Consider the following 18,843-nt stretch of genomic DNA (forward strand, 5'->3'; position numbering starts at 1 on the left):
CCCTGGCACTCAAGGGGGGGGGGGTGCAAATTTTCGAGGGCCAAAAAAAAAAAATGTGCTCACGAATGAGCTCGTGTGTATATCAGTTCCGAATATGACAATAATAACAATACACTCTTGAAAGTAGAAATTTTCGTTCACTGAATTTGTTGCGAAAGTCAGAAAACAAGTTGGGTAATTGTGTCCATTTCATTTGTATATTTCATCAATGGCTAAACATTTCATTACCTCTAGAATACATCAAATCAAAACTAAAGAAGAATCGAATGGTTATTTATTTCACACCTGTAATTAAATTCAAAATTGAATTCATGTTTAAAATCATTAAAAATCATTAAATTGGTCCTAACTAGAATTCGGCAGTAGAGGTCAGTGACAACAACACGAATACAACGCGGTCGGTCGAATACATATATATCTCTATGGTCGAATACCATACAACACGTGATATGCACCATGCGAATCGCACGTCGTGACAATCAAACTCAAACTGTGTTAATTAATCTATATTCTCTCTAATGGACACCTTTGTTTAGAGATCATATTCCTGATCATTACAGGATACCAACAAAATTGCTTTTATAAAGTTTGATAAATTCTCTGTGCTCCATAGAATACGCCGTGTCGGAGGCCTTGCTTTAGCAGACAACACAGCTAGCCGAACAACATCGCCGCGCGCCCCGATTGGAACTAGGAGGTTATTGTCCCCCGTTGCTACAGCCAGGCTGGAGCTGTGTGAGCTGTGTCTTCGTGTCGTCCGCGGTTGATTCGGTCATCTGATTCTGGAGGGTTGAGCTGGAGGAGCTTTGTCCATGTTGACTATATTACAACTGCAACTTCTTTGTATTTGATTGATCAAAATTAACTTGAATAGGGGGTCTAATTTAGGGTTTAAAAGGTATAGATAAAAACCCATAGATAAAAACCCATTTAGGTCTAGGGGTCTATGATGCAAATCTTGAATATCAAACTTAAAGCCCCACCGCATGCACTAGTTTGTCCTTGGGCTTGGCTAAGTTGGTGATAATGTTTTTATGATATTATCACCAAGGAGCGGCATAGCAAACGTTAAGGCCACTGTCCCATATTCGTTGGGTGCGGGAAGTGGTGAATTCAGACACATTTTAGGGTTTGTTTACCTGCCTTTTCGTGCACGTCTATGCCTATGGGAGCAAGTTGAGACTTGAGGCTTGGTGATATCAATATCATAAAAATATTATCACCAAGCCCTTAAAGGCTAAGTTTGACCAGGCCAGGAGGGATTAGACCTCCCTAAATGTTCACTGACAGGTAGTTATCTCATCAAATAAGCTCTCAATTAACATAAGAAATAAAAGAGGATCATGGGGGACAAATGGTCACTGATTAGCATTGTTTGCTATATAGAGGGCACAGGTCGCTATAAGTAGTGCAGTGGGGCTTTAAAGAAAACCCTCTGCATAGCTCTGATATTCTGTTTACTTTAGAAATAATTTTAGCTTTAATGACATTTTTTCTTTCTACAGCCGTAGTATAGCCTAGTAATTTAGTATGGCCTAGTCTATACTAAAGGCTTAAAATACTAGTTATAAATTTGTAATTGTTTGAAGAAGAGTAAATATTTTATTGCTAAATCTGAAAGGAGAAATTATATGTAGGATGCTGCAGGTTGAAATCTTAGTAGAATCCATACTCCAAAGGGAATCAGAAAATATGCAATTGACTCGTTATATTTATCATATTTGTGCCACTTCTTTTTTCTTTCCTTTTTTTTAATCATAGAGATAGACCTCTCATCTGATATCCATTCAAGAATGGAAATGGACACCAAGCCCACAGAAGATATGCTTAGAGATACTCTCTATCTCGAGCTCAGCGGGGATACCAGTCATGTGACGCTACCATCTCTCATCGTAATCTTCCTTCAGCAGTACTGCCACTATCATAACCTTGACGTGATTCTTGTGTGTGGAAGTGAACTAAATCAGGAGGCAAAAGATTCTTCAAAAGCTCCTCTAAAGTCTCATCTAGATCTGGGCCATGAAGGAGGAGTTGAGCACAAGGATACAAACATATCGACATCTGATGATAACCTTGATAGCAACTCTATTCGCAGTGATGATGTCGGGCTCAATCTTCTAGAAACACCAAAAAGCATTGAGTACAGAGTACTGAAACATGTCTGTCTCCCTCGTGTGGTGCAGGATTGTCAGCTTCCTTGCATATTGCTACCAGGAAGACAGCTCTGTGTTTCCGGTCTGGCGAACGTCTTAAGACACATAATCCAAGCAGCGGTACCTTTGGAGCCACATCGAAATTTAGAAACCCTTCTTGTAAGTGAAAGCTTGAAGGCTGCATCTTTAACCCTTATGCTGAAACCAAGCAAAATGTTATAGGAAGAAAGATTATAATGAATTCAACTACTCTCTTATCCAACTCATGTGAAATAGTACTTTTCACTCAAATTTCAAAATGTGCAAGAAAAATTCTGCAGTATTTATTAACAAGCACAATGTCAGAAAGTGTTAATGAAAATCAGAAAGAATTAAAGAGGGCATATGCTTGGAAACTGTAGAAACTGAAGTACTTGTGAAGTAGTTTTTAATCCATGTATTTTGCCTGTCTGATACCATTTTTATGATTATCTTATTTGCAGGGTTTCAGACAAACTTGCCTGAGATGCTGTTCAGAAACCAGCATCTGGACCAAGCTTTGTGAGGTGGACACCCCTCAAGAGGTCACCAACTTCCTCAAGAATCCTTCAGAAGTGTCCTCTTGTCCTCTATTTTTGAATAAGTTTCAAGAAATCTTGGCCCAGCCTGTGTCGACTCATAATTCTGAGAAATTGAGAAGAAAACTGTTGAAGAGCAAGCAGATGAGTGGTAACAGCATCCAAGGAAGAGGAGAGTCTAATGAAAAGAGGAAAACTGATGATGCTGGAAAACTGGATGAAAGAGAAAAAGGAAAAGATGAGAAAGGAAGTGGATCAGAAAACAGTAAGATGCAAAAGCCCTTAGATGATCCGGCTACATCGTGTGAAGGTAATAGTAAGGAGTTGACGTCTGAGTTCCAGTCCAAGATGAACTTGGGTAACAAGAAAGAAATTCGCAGGAGAAAAAGAGAACAGAATAGAGAGAATGCTGCAATAGACAAAGATCTTTCGAGAAATTATATAACTGTAGAAACGAAGGCAGGGCAAACATCAACTGATGTGCCTGATGGTGCTATTGACAGAGTTGAAACAAATGCAAGTGGTGAGATGTCTTCTCAACCTGAAGGTGAAAACCAGAGAAGGAGAAAAAAAACAAAGAATAAGAAGAAGATTCACAAGGACTCTCTGCCAGAGCTCACTCATCTATTTGCACATGGTGTTGATGTCACTCTTGCCGATTTTGCCTTGTTTATTCCCATCCACCTATGGTTACACACCTCCAGTCTGAATGGAACAGCCCACAGCGCTCCCAGGACTGTGCCTTTGGTCTTTGAGTGGTACCAGCGCATGTGGGATGTTCCAAGTGTGAGGCAGGTGGCATCAACCTGTCTAGGGTTGAGGGAAGTGGATATTACATCCCTCAAGGAAACATCTGGTCATTCTGGTGATGATGATGCAACTGTCGGAGAAAACTCCAAAGCTGACAGTTACCTATCGGAAGAAGATGTTCGACCTCACGTTGGGAGTCTGGGTGTCAGGTATGTTGTTTGTTCTGTTAGGCCAAAAACAGTGTGATTTTATCATTTTAACTACATGTATATGAACTGTGTCAAACACAAGATACAGATCAATTTCGGCATATATATATTCTGTTATTTTCAGTTTACTGACCACTTGAAATGTGATCCAGGCATACATTTAGCCATAACTTACATTTATGTCATAGCAACAGTTGAATGGTTTATTTTTCAGTGCCTTATATATTTTAAACAAATATAAAACTAAATGTAATGTATCCAGATAAACCAACAATATTATCAAACAAAATGGATTTTGTGAGCACCTATAGATTGAAGACTGGATATTAAGTCCTCCAATCAGTCGCAAATATAAATCTACTATCTCTGAAGTACACAGTTGCGATTTACGCAAACCAATAACTATACAGGGCCCAGAATATCACAATTAATTGTCCCAAGACGGACCACAAATTATAGATAAGAATCAGAGGAATAGAAATCTACAGTGTTCTTATATCCATCAAGTAAACTTCTGTTTGTATTGAAGAATTGGAAGATAATGTATTGGCCTTCTAGGAGCTAGTGGTAGATTTTCCAGGAGTGATTCGAGGCAAGTGAGTTCATTGATGTATTAAGATGCCAAGTATGCTCAAAACTCATTTGACTTTTGTGCTTCCTTTTTTTTTTCTCCTTCTAGTCGTGGTGTAGTGAGAGAGCGTCTGAAGAAGGTGTTACCGGATGTGATCCTGACGCTAGAGGATCAGGGATTGAGTGCAGGGTTCATGGATCACCCCTCTAAGGATACAACTCTGGATTGGAGGAACATGGATCCAGTTGTTAGCCCAATAGAAGGTAATAATAATAAGAATAATAGCTAGTTCTTATATTGCGCTTTTCAGGACCGAAGGCCCTCTTAAAGCGCTTTACAGATATATATTATTACCCCGGTAGCAAGGTTTTATTTGATAGATGGGATATGGATGGATAGGTAAATGGATGTATAAGTGAATGATGAATGGATGAAAGGAAGAAGACATCACCGGATTTGAGGAACATGGACCCAGTTAGTCCAATCGAGGGCGACAAGGTTTTATATATATGTGATTGATTGATTGACTGATCAAGAGATGGATGGGTAGATGATTGTTTGGATGGAGGGCTCGAAGTATATGTAATATACAGATGATATAATTAGGGATTGATGTCTGTACTCAAGGAACACTAGGTTAATGATTTCATTTCAAAACTGGATGTCCTAATTCAAAGGCTACTACTCAACTGTGCAGTACTGAATTTAGAATAGTTTCTCCAAGTGAAGGGGGCAGCAGTGCAGTGGTGAGAGCAGTGAATGAGGAACAGAAATATCAGTTGGTGTTTCAGTGCTCTCTGGGGAGGGTATCGATCTAGTCCACTGGATGACATTTTAAGCAGTGGGTATTCTAGATTTTGTGCTTGTTTTCTTAAAACTTTGTGAAAAAGAAACCAAACCCTATTTAGAACTTGAATAAGTTTGACGTGATATATTCACTACAGGTGAAGTTGAAGCCCGTCGAGCCAGAGGGAAAGAACAGCAGCTCGAAAGCATTGTTACAGTGGTCCAGCAAATAGCTCATCCAGGTTCCAGAATTCTTGACTTCTGCAGTGGTGGGGTACGTAATCATAGGCTTCTCACATAATGCATAGTAAGATATTTAAGTGGATATATTTTCTTTGTTTTCCTTATATACAGAGTTAAAGATAAAGTTGAGTTCTGGTCATGCAATTGCATTGTGAAAGAAACGGTGTGGAATCGATCAGAAAAGGTTCATCATCTAGCATATTAGTATTGGTGTGTACTGCAAGGTTCTGGAATCATCAAAATGATAAGAAATTTGGCCCAGTCTTGGTAAAAATACAAGCACTGTGCACAGAAGTATAAGGGACTACACAAACATGGGGCATAAAAATCTGTCCTGATTTTTATGATGTTACATGCCATATTTAGAATATTGGGGTATTTAAGGAGCCATGCTTTTTGGGGATTTTTTTTTATCTGATGTTCTTCCACACTTGCATTATAACAATGATAACGCTCACAAATTATTTTGCAGCTCTTCCAAGAACTCGACCTTCTCTTAAACCCCAGAAAACATTGTAGAGTTGTCAATGTTAATTTTGATACAAATAGTATTCCAAGATATGGAACTTTAAATGCAGTTCACAACCCATTCTGATCTTGTCAAGAGAGATGCAGGATTCGGTTAGTATTAGGTTAGGGTCATTCCATGTCAAATCACCCAAAAAATCTGAAAATCTTAACCCGACCATTTTTTATTTTGATGAAACTTAGTGTACTTGTTGAGTGTGATCTCACAGCACCAAATCCCAAATTTTAGGTCAATTGGGTGAGGGGCTTGGGAGATACGGCCCACCAAATTTTGAGATTTTTTCAAAAATGGGGGTGGCGGGCCTACCTTTGAACCCTTGTATCTTGGGACCTAATGGGTCAATCTTCACAAAATTTGTATTGTTGGAAAGGGTATTCAATAAGGATTCCAAATCTGCCGCCATTTTGAAAATTCGTACATGTTGGGGTACTTTGACCTCCTGACCTAAGATTTGACCTTGAAATTGACCTTGTGGATCACGTGACCTTGACAACATTTTTCATGAAATGTAATCTCTGACATGTTCACTAAAACATATAAAAGTTTCAGAGATATAATATTTTTGGTTTAGGAGCAATAAGGATTGAAAGTATTCATACTTACAGATATTCACAATAAACCCTATTATAATGTATACAACACATGCAATATGCACAGTACAACATACATCTTCCACATGCTTTTTTGTTCTAGTCATTTCCATTCTAAATGTCAGCAGTACTTAAATAGAAATAAAATGACAAGTTCATATAGGCCTAAAGGGTTAACAGGATGTATGGCTTTAGGCCTCTGAGTCTGTTCTAGGATAATTACCCCCCTGGAAAATTAACCCCCAGGAAATGTCCCCCCCCCCCCCCCCCGAGGACAATTACCCCCGAGGACTTTCACACCCAGAGGACAATTACCCCCCAGAAAATAACTTCCTAGGACAATTTGTCCCCCTCCCCAGGACAATTCCCCCCCGGAGAATTACCCCATCCCCCCCCCCCCTGGAAAATTACTCAAGGATAATTACCTCCCAAAAAAAAAATCTGCTTTGATTAAAACCAACTTATTATCAGGATAAACTTCCCCTTCAACTAATAGAGGGGGGGGGGGGTAGTTGTCCGGGGGGTAATTGTCCGAGGGTGTAATTGTCCGGGAGGTAATTGTCCTTGGAGGGGGGGGGGACAGATTGTCCTAAGAGGTAATTTTCTGGGGGGTAATTGTCCTCTGGGTGTGATAGTCCTCGGGGGGTAATTGTCCTGGGGGGGAACATTCCCAGGGGGGTAATTATCCTAGAACTGACTCAGAGGCCTAAAGCCATACATCCTGTTAACCCTTTAGGCCTATATGAACTTGTCATTTTATTTCTATTCAAGTACCGCTGACATTTAGAATGGATATGCCTAGAACAAAAAAGCATGTGGAAGATGTATGTTGTACTGTGCATATTGCATGTATTGTATACATTATAATAGGGTTTATTGTGAATATCTGTAAGTATGAATACTTTCAATCCTTATTGCTCCTAAACCAAAAATATTATATCTCTGAAACTTTTATATGTTTAAGTGAACATGTCAGAGATTACATTTCATGAAAAATGTTGTCAAGGTCACGTGATCCACAAGGTCAATTTCAAGGTCAAATCTTAGGTCAGGAGGTCAAAGTACCCCAACATGTACGAATTTTCAAAATGGCGGCAGATTTGGAATCCTTATTGAATACCCTTTCCAACAATACAAATTTTGTGAAGATTGACCCATTAGGTCCCGAGATACAAGGGTTCAAAGGTAGGCCCGCCACCCCCATTTTTGAAAAAATCTCAAAATTTGGTGGGCCGTATCTCCCAAACCCCTCACCCGATTGACCTAAAATTTGGGATTTGGTGCTGTGAGATCACACTCAACAAGTACACTAAGTTTCATCAAAATCAAAAATGGTCGGGTTAAAACCATTGGGTGATTTGACATGGAATGACCCGTTATTGATCATTTATGTTACTGTAAGTTTGATTAAGTTCTGATACATTTTAGCTCAGAATGAATTGATCTCTTAAAACCTGTAAATTTGAAAATCTAGAGATTATTTGTGAAACATAGAATAGCTCTGCTGAAGCTGGGTTAATAATGTGACTGCAGGGACCTCAAGGAAAGCAGCATAAGTACTGATGAAGCTACCCTGCTAATACAAGACATGGGGTGTGTTTCACAAAGATTACAGTCAAACTTAACTCTAAGTTGGACAAGTTAAACATTATGGAGAGCCATTTGTAGCCTTAAAATAAAACATATTCAAAAGCAAAAACTTAAGTATTTTAGACTTTTCATAAATTCCACATCAAGAAAATGAAATCTCCTTGATATCATAGAAAATATGAATGATTTGAATCAACATTTTATGCCTTTTAAAACAACTTTTACAAAATATTTTCAAAGACGTTAATGGCTTTCCATAATTGTTAAGTCCAACTTAGAGATAAGTTCAATTTAGGATCTTTGTGAAACACCCCCGTGATATTATTGGTTTAACAGTTTAATATTTTGTAGGTGGGCTATCTCTTCAATGAATCGTTTTGTCTTATTCTCTTCAGGGCCACCTTGGTATTGCTCTTGCCTACTGCCTACCAGGCTGTCATGTGATCATGATAGAAAACAAGGAAGAGTCATTGAAGCGAGCGCTTGGTCGCGTCCAAACCTTAGGACTTCAGAATGTCACCTTGTACCTGAGCAACATTGATTACTTCTATGGACAATTTGATATTGGGGTGAGTACAAACGTATTCATCATTGAGCAATGGTACATCATAATAATAATAATAACAATATTTAGATATATAGCATACATGCCAACTGTTCAGATTAAAGAGGAACATTCCTCTTTTTGGGAGAAGATAATTATCATTTTAATGCAGGTGTTCCTCTTCCTGTACAAATTTGTCTGTAGTATTGAATAGGAGAGTTAGGATTGTTCCTCTTTTTTTTGAAAATAGCATAATTTGTACAGATTTCTGATTTTCAAATGTTGGCATGTATGATATAGATATATATTTGCGCGGTGATGTTGTTCTTTGATATTTTGAAGACACTGTGGAATCTTTTCAACCTATGTAATGTAGTTCTTTCATAATGTAGTGTGTTGCAGTGTCCCTTGGGCTCACCTATGGCTCCATAGGTTGGTTGATAAATGGTTACCGGTAGCTAGTGATGACTGCCAGGTGATGGGGGGTTTTGTTTAGCATTAAAAGGGGAAAAAACTGTGTTTAGTTGAGTCGTAGATTGATTGCGATGTAGCTCTCAGACATGGACTTTGTATAATATAAGTGAGCTGGGGGGTGTTTCACAAAGATCCTAACTCGAACTTAACTCTAAGTTGGACTTAAACATTATGGAGAGCCATTTGTAGCCTTAAAATAAAATATATTCAAAAGCAAAAATTCAAATATTTTAAACTTTTCATAAATTCCACATCAAGAAAATGAAATCTCCTTGATAATAGAAAAATAGGAATGATTTGCATCAACATTTTATTTCTTTTAAATAATATTTATATAATATTTTCAAAGATGCTAACGGCTTTCCATAATTGTTAGGTCTAAAGATAAGTTCAACTTTAGATCTTTGTGAGAAAAAAAAGCCTTGATGTTATTTAACATGCAATTCTTCACTTCTCCCCCCCCCCCCCCCCCTTCCCAGGTATCTCTACATGCCTGTGGAGTAGCTACGGACATAGTTCTCAGTAAATGTGTGAAGCAGGGAGCCTCGTTTGTGAGCAGTCCCTGTTGCTATGGTTCATTACATAACACACATCACCTGACGTACCCACGAAGCCAGGTATTCAGGGAGAGCAGCATCTCCAAGAAGGTGAGAGAAAGAATGGGAGGATGAATAGTGGGGAAGAAGATGGGAGGGTGGAATGGTAGATGGATTGCCAAAATCTCTTGAAAGGAAACTGAAAGAAGAGTTAAGATGGAAAGATTGATGGATGAATGGATCAAAAGATGCATGGATCTAGTGATTGTCTGTGAACTGATGATAAGATGGATACATTTTAGTGGATAGATTGTAGCAACTACTCCGAAGATCAGGATACGTTAATCTTGATCTAAGGAGACACGAACGAACGAGTGGATAGATGGATGTAAGGAATTTTCACCATCTGTTAACCCATTACCAATGAGAAACTGGTGGCTCCTGTATTAAAGTCTATGGGAAAGAGAGAACTCGGTAGACAACGGATTAAATGGTAATGATGAATGAGGTAGATGGAAAGACAGGATAGGTCAAAGGATAACTGGCCTGGTAGATTTATGAATGAAATACAAAATTACTTGATTGCTGACTATCTGGTTGATGGATTTGATCAACCTGTCAGGCATGCTATTTTTGTATTCTTAGAAGGGTATCAATATCAGTCTTTTGCATTTTTGCTAAAACTAAGAAAAGTTATGAAATGATTGACATTCTACTTTTGTGCAACAAATAGTTTGATAGTATTGCCAAGTTATGTATCTACATTGATGTTGAAATTTCTCGTCTACTTCAGATAGATTTCTTCTTTTTTTTTCTTCCTTTTTCTTTGTTTATTGCTTTCTATATGCAAAAAGAATATCATGAAGATCTTTTAAGTTAAATGTGACTGAATATGATTTGTTTTCAGAACTATTTCTTGGTTGCTCATGCAGCTGATCAGACGTGTTGGGACTTTGACAGCAATCTTTCTAAGCAAGGTAAAGACTAGAGCTAATCCATACCTTTATCTAACTAACTATCCATTCAGGCTTGGGGTTAAAGGTCATGTCAGCCATATAGGTCACCAAACTTAGACAACTCTGTTGGAATAAGAAATAATTATATTTAGAAATATTCATGAGAACGTTTCAAGGACATTTAATGCTGATGATGTAGTTAGCTAAAATATGAAAATAATATCTCTTTGTAAATGTACATTACTTTTTGTTGATATTTCTCATAATTCTATAAGAATTTGTGACACATATTGTTTGATACTCCCTCTAACTCTTAAAGGTAAATTAGGTGCTTTCAATGGCTAGCAATTCTGTTTACACCCGTACCCTTCAGGGATTAAAGGAAGTAATAAGTTAGCAGTCAAAACCATTTCAGGTTAAACCCTGCTTGGTGTGAAACAAACATAGTAAGAGGGAAAATTAGGAGCAAATATGGGGATTCCCCTTTGATTCAGTTGTAAATAGAGAGATACATGTATATCATTTTAGAGGGATGTGAGTAATCAGACAGCCGAGCTCCCACTGGGCACACAGAGCAGAGGCATAAACATATTTGTTTTTATTTGTTTTTCTTTTTCTTCTTTTAAGTTCTGTCTTTTTCGAGTCTGGTTTTATGTTTAACATAAAAGTTTACATAACTGAGTCAGGTGTATGTCTTTTTCATTTTTATTGTAATGGATGCTTGTTGAATGCTTATTGTTTGTTGAATGATTAAAGATTCAATGGATTCAATTCTATATACAAAAGAAAATATTTTAATCTCATAAATTCTCCATCTTGATTGTGTTTCTGTTGATACAGGGAAGCGGTGCATGGGTTATATAGACAGAGACAGAGCTGAGTTAGCCAGAGAGTATGGCTATCATGTGACGATATGTTCATTGAAACCAGAGACCTGTTCACCCAAGAACAACCTCCTGATAGGGGTTTCCCCTCACAAACAGGGCATCAAAGCATGATAATCACACTCCTCTTCCTTTTAACTGTAATCTATCCAGAACCAATTTTTTATATTTTTTAAATGTTTTATTTAAATTATGTACAGTATTTTGTCTATGGCATGTAATGGGCTCCTAAAAGGATATTTCCGTCAACCTGTTTATAATCGGATTTATTCATTACATCATCATTAAAAGTTATATTGTAACTTAAAAACTTGAAATCTTTTTAATTTCATGTGAAAATCAAAGTGTATGGTCAATATTGTCAATTTAGTCTTTTGAAACCTTTGAACTCTGGAAAAAATTAGATTCCACATTTTGTCTCCAGTTTTAACTGATTGTGCAAGCAAATGCACTGTAGAAGGAGGAAAAGGGCCTTTATTTTGTCATAAATACAGTACCGGTAAGTTGATGGTTAACAGTTAAATGATTAAAATGAAATGATTACATTTATTGATTCATCTGTCATACAACAGATATTCTTATTCCATTGGTTAAACAATAACAAAGATCATGTCACAGCAGAATTATAGTACAACAAAGAAAAGTACAATGACAAATATACATTATTTGATCGCAAAACAGACAATATTACTAAAGGGGTTTTAAGGAAGTTACAAAACCAATGTGTGTCAGAAAAATGATACAGGAAAAAGGAAATTCATCTTATAAACCCATGTTATCATTAATTCCAAGTATTATATACCATATGAGAAATTGTTATTATTATAAGTGGATAGTTACCATGGCTACAAATTTGTTATGATGTTGATATTGGTTTCCCATGTTAGCAGAGTTAAAAATCATGTGGAGTGAATGTACATCTTTCCAGTGATTCTCTCAATAGAAGGTTGTCTAGAATTCTAGTGATAAAATTGCCAGAACTTTTGTCTATAATACAGTGTCATTACCAGAACTGAAGATTATGTATTAAGCACTATATAAAAGGGGAATATTATTATTATCATTAGTTGTAAGTGAACTAATTGACCTACTGATCAGCTTGTAATCCAATCCATTAATTCAATTCAATAGCTTTATTGACTTGTTCAGTTATTTGTGAAGTACCAAATATTGAATATAATTCTGTATGAAAGTTGGTTATTCAAGATATTATCCTATTTGTGATGTATATAGATTATAGATATGTTATTTCTTATTATGTTACTAGAGGAATAGTGCCTGTCCAGGAAAGTATCATTTTGGTCATTCCCATCAATGTGTCCTTTTTATATCATGGATTGGTCTATTACTCACATGGGTGTAATTCAGATTTTATTTGTTTTATTATTTAACATGATGCTTGAATGGTATATTACCAGTATTGTTTTATTAATTTTAGTATTTGTAAAGATGAGGCCTTCGTCTGGGAAGACTACTATGAAATTGAATGAAAATATTTTTAAGATGTGATGAACCTGCTAATAAAAAAAATTACAAATTTTGATTACATAAAACTGGAGAGGGTCAAGGTTGATGTCATTTTTATATATTATCAGGTATTTTTTATACATTTTCTCCTTTTTGGTGGGAATGGGGCTGCAGATAATATTTCAAAGGTTATGTCCTCCTTAGCCCAATGTGTTCATATCCATGTGTGTAACCATAATCTTGAATGAGTTAAGATCATGCTCAAGATACCCTTCAGTGCTAGCTTCACTGAGGTATCTTGTGTAATGCAGTGTGACGTTTTGAGGGTATCTTGACTAAAAAAAAAGGAACCTCTCCATGTTTCCTTTCTGGAGACATGTGAAATGAAGGTTTATTAACAATTCACCACTTCCTATGATAGCTGAAGTTGTCAGATTTTGTATTTAGAGGAGTGTTTAGATTCTGCTGGATTATACTTCATGTGTGTCCATAGCGGTATATGTTTTGCCAAGATGTGCTCCAAATTCTGCATTGTCATAGCAACAATTTCCCAGGAAAATCCCCCTCCTAGAACTCCCCCCCCCCCCCCTCCCCCCTGCAGCTGGTACATTATGTCATGTATGTTGTGTACATTGTGTGACTATATATGTACTTTACATGTACAATGACTGATTCATAAGTGCTGCAGAGTTTAAAAGTGCCTCGGATTGCCAAGTCTCCTTAAATAAAATGTCTGCTGATAATATCTTGAAAATTTGCAATATTCCTAGTCTGTTTGCTATTTATAAGTTTGGTTTTTACAGCCCAATGTTGGATTATTTTTGGACTGCAATGGGGTGACTCATAATGTAATGTGCGCTGTACCCACTGCTAAGATAGCTGCCTGTCTCATTGCGAATCAGTATCTTGCTTGCACAGTATCATAGCAGACTGATAGGGTTACATGTGTTTGTGAAGGAAGGGGTTACTTTGTATTGACACCAGGCGTAAATGGGGGCTGTGCACTGCATAGATAGAGATGGGTGCGAACGGGAAATGGTTTAGCAATGGGAATGTACCTTCATACTGCTGAGGCGATCTGCTCATGAGTCAGTCGGGTTATGTTGCTTTACATTCTTTTTCTGAGTTCTGGGAAGTAGAAAGTCTGATGAATGAGGTTACGGAGAGGTGATGTGAGAGAGAACTTCACGGTGGTATAAAAATAAAAGAAGGGAGAGTGTGTAATGGAAGATGAGCACAATAGATCAAGAGTAAAAGAAAGAGGAGCAGAATGAAAAGATTAAAGAATTTTCAAGAGGGTGGAGCGTTAGAGAAAGATAGGGTGAAACTAACGTTAAAGGAATGGAAAATAAACGAGGGAGAAGGATAAGAAGGAGATGATGGAGAGAACAAGAACGGGATTGGTGGATGGGAAATCGAGGGGGGGAGAACAGCTGATTACGTGAGAAAATAGACGGATGTAAGGTACAACAAGGGGGTACATTAACAGGAATGGGGGAACTGAAGAAGGGTATCTTCGATGATTCGACGTACTAGTTATTGTAGCTCAGAAGAAAGAAAATTCAAAGAAACATGACTAAGAGGGAACTAGATTGTTCATGGCTAACTCGTATCAAATGCCTGAAGTACTTTCACACGTGTACACAAATATAACGAGATATGATTACATCCGGGATACCATCGTAGGGTGAAAGTGATACTGTGTGTTGATTGTACTGGCAGATATCATATCAAAATTGTAATGTTTTAACAAAATTAAGAGATATCTTATGCAACCCAAAGAACAAATACATTATACAGTATGATTTACTTTGTTAAGTTGCTTTCGATCATTATAGCGTATAGATATATAATATATTAGCCATTTTTTCCCCCTTTTGTACAGGCTATTTGATTATTATCACATTGCTATTATTATTATTATTATTATTATTATTATTATTATTATTATTATTATTATTATTATTATTATTATTATTATTATTATTATTATTATTATTATTATTATTATTATTATTATCAGGCTTTCATCCATAAAACTTGTCATAACACACACTTATGAGAATCGGTTAAATTTATATCTTTCATGATGGCATTTTCATATTTGTATGTAGTGGAGACTTTTATGTTTGCTAGACCTCGGAATGACGCATCACCTTCTTCTCCCATCCGACCCATCAAAACAAATTACTTCGTATCCTGTTCTTTCTTTCTCTTTCTAATTGACGACGCTGTGATATGTTCTTGTCGACCGTACTTTCCACCCCTCACCCTCTCTCTCTCTCCTTCTTGCCGTAATACCTACAAATCCACGCATATTAATTAAACGCTGTAAACAAGTTGTAGGCTTTGTGTGCATTCCACATGATAAGTGAAGTCGAGTTGATGCTATTCTTTTTCACTTTTGATACAGTACTTATTATCTTCTGGCGGCACATCTTCCTCCAATCCCATTATTTGTTAGACCTAGTCTTCAACGCTTTCCTTCCTTCTCCGCTTCTCCTTTTCCTTCCCCTTCTCCTTCTCCGCTTCTCCTTCTCCTTCCCCTTCTCCTTCTCCGCTTCTCCTTCTCTTTCCCCTTCTCCTTCTCCGCTTCTCCTTCCGCTTCCCCTTCTCCTTCTCCGCTTCTCCTTCTCCTTCTCCTTCCCCTTCTCCTTCTCCGCTTCTCCTTCTCATTCCCCTTCTCCTTCTTCGCTTCTCCTTCCGCTTCCCCTTCTCCTTCTCCGCTTCTCCTTCTCCGCTTCCCCTTCTCCTTCTCCGCTTCTCCTTTAACTATCTCCTCAAATACTCTTTTTCATATTTTTTTCATCTTCTACTTCTTTGCACTAACTTTCAATATATTAATGACGGCTTATACCCTTGTATAAGTGATAGTTTTAACAAGATGACGGAGATCACTCCAGAGGTGCAACAAAGGATGCATTTGAATAGGAATAAGGAACATGACGTTCTTTCCAATCTGTGATTATTTACTGCCTTTCGGAAGGTCATGACCTAGAAATATGAATACTTAATTTTCTATTTCTCATTTCTTTACACCCATGCGCATCTTTTCTTTCATCCATCTTGATTATGGGACGTACCAATTTGGTGACGGGGAATTCTAATAACTGAATTTCCCGAAGTGGAAATTGTCAAAGCACCTTGGAAGCGGAACAAGGAGATAATTTGTTTGACTTCATAAGACCAGGAACTGGCGATTTAAAGTTTAAATGCCCTGAAGAACTTTGGGTGTATCCATCAACCATTCTTTCACCATCATAACAGCATGTAGGCCCACTAGAAGAAGAAAAACAGATTTTGTTGTTGTATAGTTGAGGTTAAGTGCCATGCCAAGTTGAATCCGGTTGTTGTCTTTTTAAGCAAGTATTAGATTCAGGAAAATTTTAATTTATGCTTGATGATCAATCCATTCTCTAATGCTAAATGAGAACTGGAAATATATGGACGCATATCAGCTTTAATTCAAATAATTAGGCAAAGGAAAATAGACCTTCCACATATTGAGATCGATTCCCCTTCTTGTATAATTTGAAGGTGCAGGGTGATGACAAATGTATATAAGAACAATCTACGGTGATTTATAATCAACAATGTTTTATTCGACAGCATCTTTACTCTTTACTATGAAATCAAATTCAAACTCCAAGAGGTTATACTTTGATCATGATGAGCTTTCAAAGTTGGGTATACTTTTTTTGATACACACTGTATAGTTTAAATATCAATGGACAAACCTAAACACAACTGCCGCGCAACTTGATTATGTTCTATTTATAATATTCTAGGTATTGAAGGGAACATGACTTCTGTTTTCAAACCTCGGAAACTGTTGATATCATAAAGAAAATTCATTGGAGGGGGTCAAAACCCGATCGATCTCGAAGCTAAGTTTGCCCATTATGAATATGAAGTGTAAGTGATATATTTCAAATACAGAATTTATAAACTTATATTAGGATTTTATTTCAATAAAGCCTTCATTTCAACATAATATTATTTAAATGGAATAAAATCGTATATTGACTAAATCAATTTTAATGAAATTTATATTATTTCAATATGACGGGGACATGTGATTTGTCGATATTTTGGTGAGACCCCCCCCCCCCCAACAAATTTTTTTTTTTTTTTTTTAATGGGAAAAAATGAGGAAAAAAAATTAAAAATTAAAAATTAAAAAAACGAAGGAAAAAAATGGTAAAAAAGGCAAAATTAAACAGAACAAAATCATAACAACCCCATAAAGAACAACTACAAGAATATGGTTTAGGAAGAAATGTCGCGATCCGCTATCTACCAGGTAAACATTTTGTTTACGCCCGTATTATAATATAAGTTCGACCAACATGTCTTGTGTACGGGGTCTTGAATATAACAAGGGATAGGGGGTTCTAACTAATTAACGAACCCCTGCAACTCAATGCTCCAAAGTAGTTAGCATGATCAAGGAGAAAGAGAAATTGAAATTGATGAGGGCATTGTTGTTTGTGTTCATTCATATTTCCTGAACAATATATCATGTCTAATTTGCCTACGACCCCTCCCTGTTCCGGGAATCAACTCATTAGCGATACCCCGACATTGGAGTTCGTAGTAAACGAAACAAATAGCCAAGCTTGGCTTGTAAACATGGAGAGGTGTAAATAGGAGCTGCTGCTAATAAATAATTTCCATGTGTCTTGTCCATGACATAAGACCTGCAAAGATGCACTTGTTACATCAAAGATATGCCCTTAATTCTAAAACTCTTACATTTTGCTCCTAGCATGATGACGATCATAGTTTTTTTTTTATATTTTTGACAACGTTTGGTTTTAAAGTGAACAGGTAACATTTGTTTAAGGTTGATTTTTTTTTAATTGAAAATAAAATTCAACGACATAACATATTGACAATAATATCATATAAATAAAGTAAATGGATGTATACAGAACACGGTATAACACAGGACAACACAACACAAAACAGTACAACACAAAGACAATGCCTCACTCTATAGTCAGTTAAGGCTCACCCTGACCAGGGACATGATTAAATTTTAAAAAAGTCACTTATGATATTCCTTATACTGTACTAAGCCTCTAACATGCATATTTATGGTTTTCTTTGAAGACGTCAATGTCCAACCGATTCTTGAATTTCCCAACCGTTGTTTCATAACAGAACAGGCTTTTAAAAATCTTTAACACTTTAATATTTGGAATTGTATATAGAGCCAATTCATTTCTTTGTGAAAATTGACATTCACCTAAAATTTTATTAAATATTATAATAATACAGTTGGGAGAATTTATCATTAATAATCTAGCATTGAAGTCAATACCTTACCACCATTTTCTCTCATCTGAACAATGTTTCCAAATCCTTAGACACGCTAACACGTTAGAAACAAGGGAAAGAAAGTAAATATATCAAGAAAAAGGGGGATGGCGTGCCCCTCAATTCATTAATGATGCATGAACATTACTAGAATTTGAATTTGGAACCTGTGCACATGCCCCTTATCTAAAATATTTCCAGGAAAAAATACATGCCAGTATAATAATGTTTGTCTGTTTGTTTGTTTTGTGGGGGTTCTCTCTTTCTTTCTTTTCCCCTCCACTGCTTTGATTTTGTTTCTTGCATTTAAAGATAAAGGTGAGTTCTGGTAATGCGATTGCATTGTGAAAGAGAAGGTGTAGAATGGATCAGAAAAAGTTGATCATATAGCATGTAAGTATTGGTGTGTACTGCAAGGTTCTGGGGTCATCAAAATCATCATAAATTTGGTCCAGTCTTGGTAAAGTAACAATCACTGGTGTCGGGGCTATAGTACTACCTTGATTTCCTTATCTTTCTATGCTCATTACTCAGCCAGTATACATTTTTCTTCCAAAATTGTTTGTCACATGACATTTATTTGTAATCTTGAACATTCAATGTAAGTTTCGTTAGATTCTGTGAGAATTTTTTTTTTTTTGTTTACCAGAACTCAAGTTTATCTTTAAGCATGACTTCATAT

The 18,843-nt window shown here is 36.7% G+C and overlaps 1 protein-coding gene across 1 annotated transcript; it reads left to right on the plus strand.

Moving 5' to 3' along the window:
- The first annotated feature begins 431 nt into the window (after nucleotides 1-431).
- Nucleotides 432-13,596, plus strand: LOC115922157 (glutathione S-transferase C-terminal domain-containing protein-like). Its single transcript, XM_030980398.1, has 9 exons — nucleotides 432-843; nucleotides 1,762-2,312; nucleotides 2,636-3,669; nucleotides 4,349-4,503; nucleotides 5,185-5,300; nucleotides 8,374-8,547; nucleotides 9,476-9,643; nucleotides 10,440-10,509; nucleotides 11,329-13,596. Exons 2-9 carry the CDS (start codon nucleotides 1,794-1,796, stop codon nucleotides 11,484-11,486), a joined length of 2,394 nt encoding a protein of 797 aa, XP_030836258.1. The 5' UTR covers nucleotides 432-843; nucleotides 1,762-1,793; the 3' UTR covers nucleotides 11,487-13,596.
- The last annotated feature ends 5,247 nt before the right edge of the window (nucleotides 13,597-18,843 follow it).

Source organism: Strongylocentrotus purpuratus, unplaced genomic scaffold (assembly GCF_000002235.5).
Source record: "Strongylocentrotus purpuratus isolate Spur 01 unplaced genomic scaffold, Spur_5.0 spur5_scaffold_11, whole genome shotgun sequence".
NCBI lineage: Eukaryota > Metazoa > Echinodermata > Echinoidea > Camarodonta > Strongylocentrotidae > Strongylocentrotus > Strongylocentrotus purpuratus.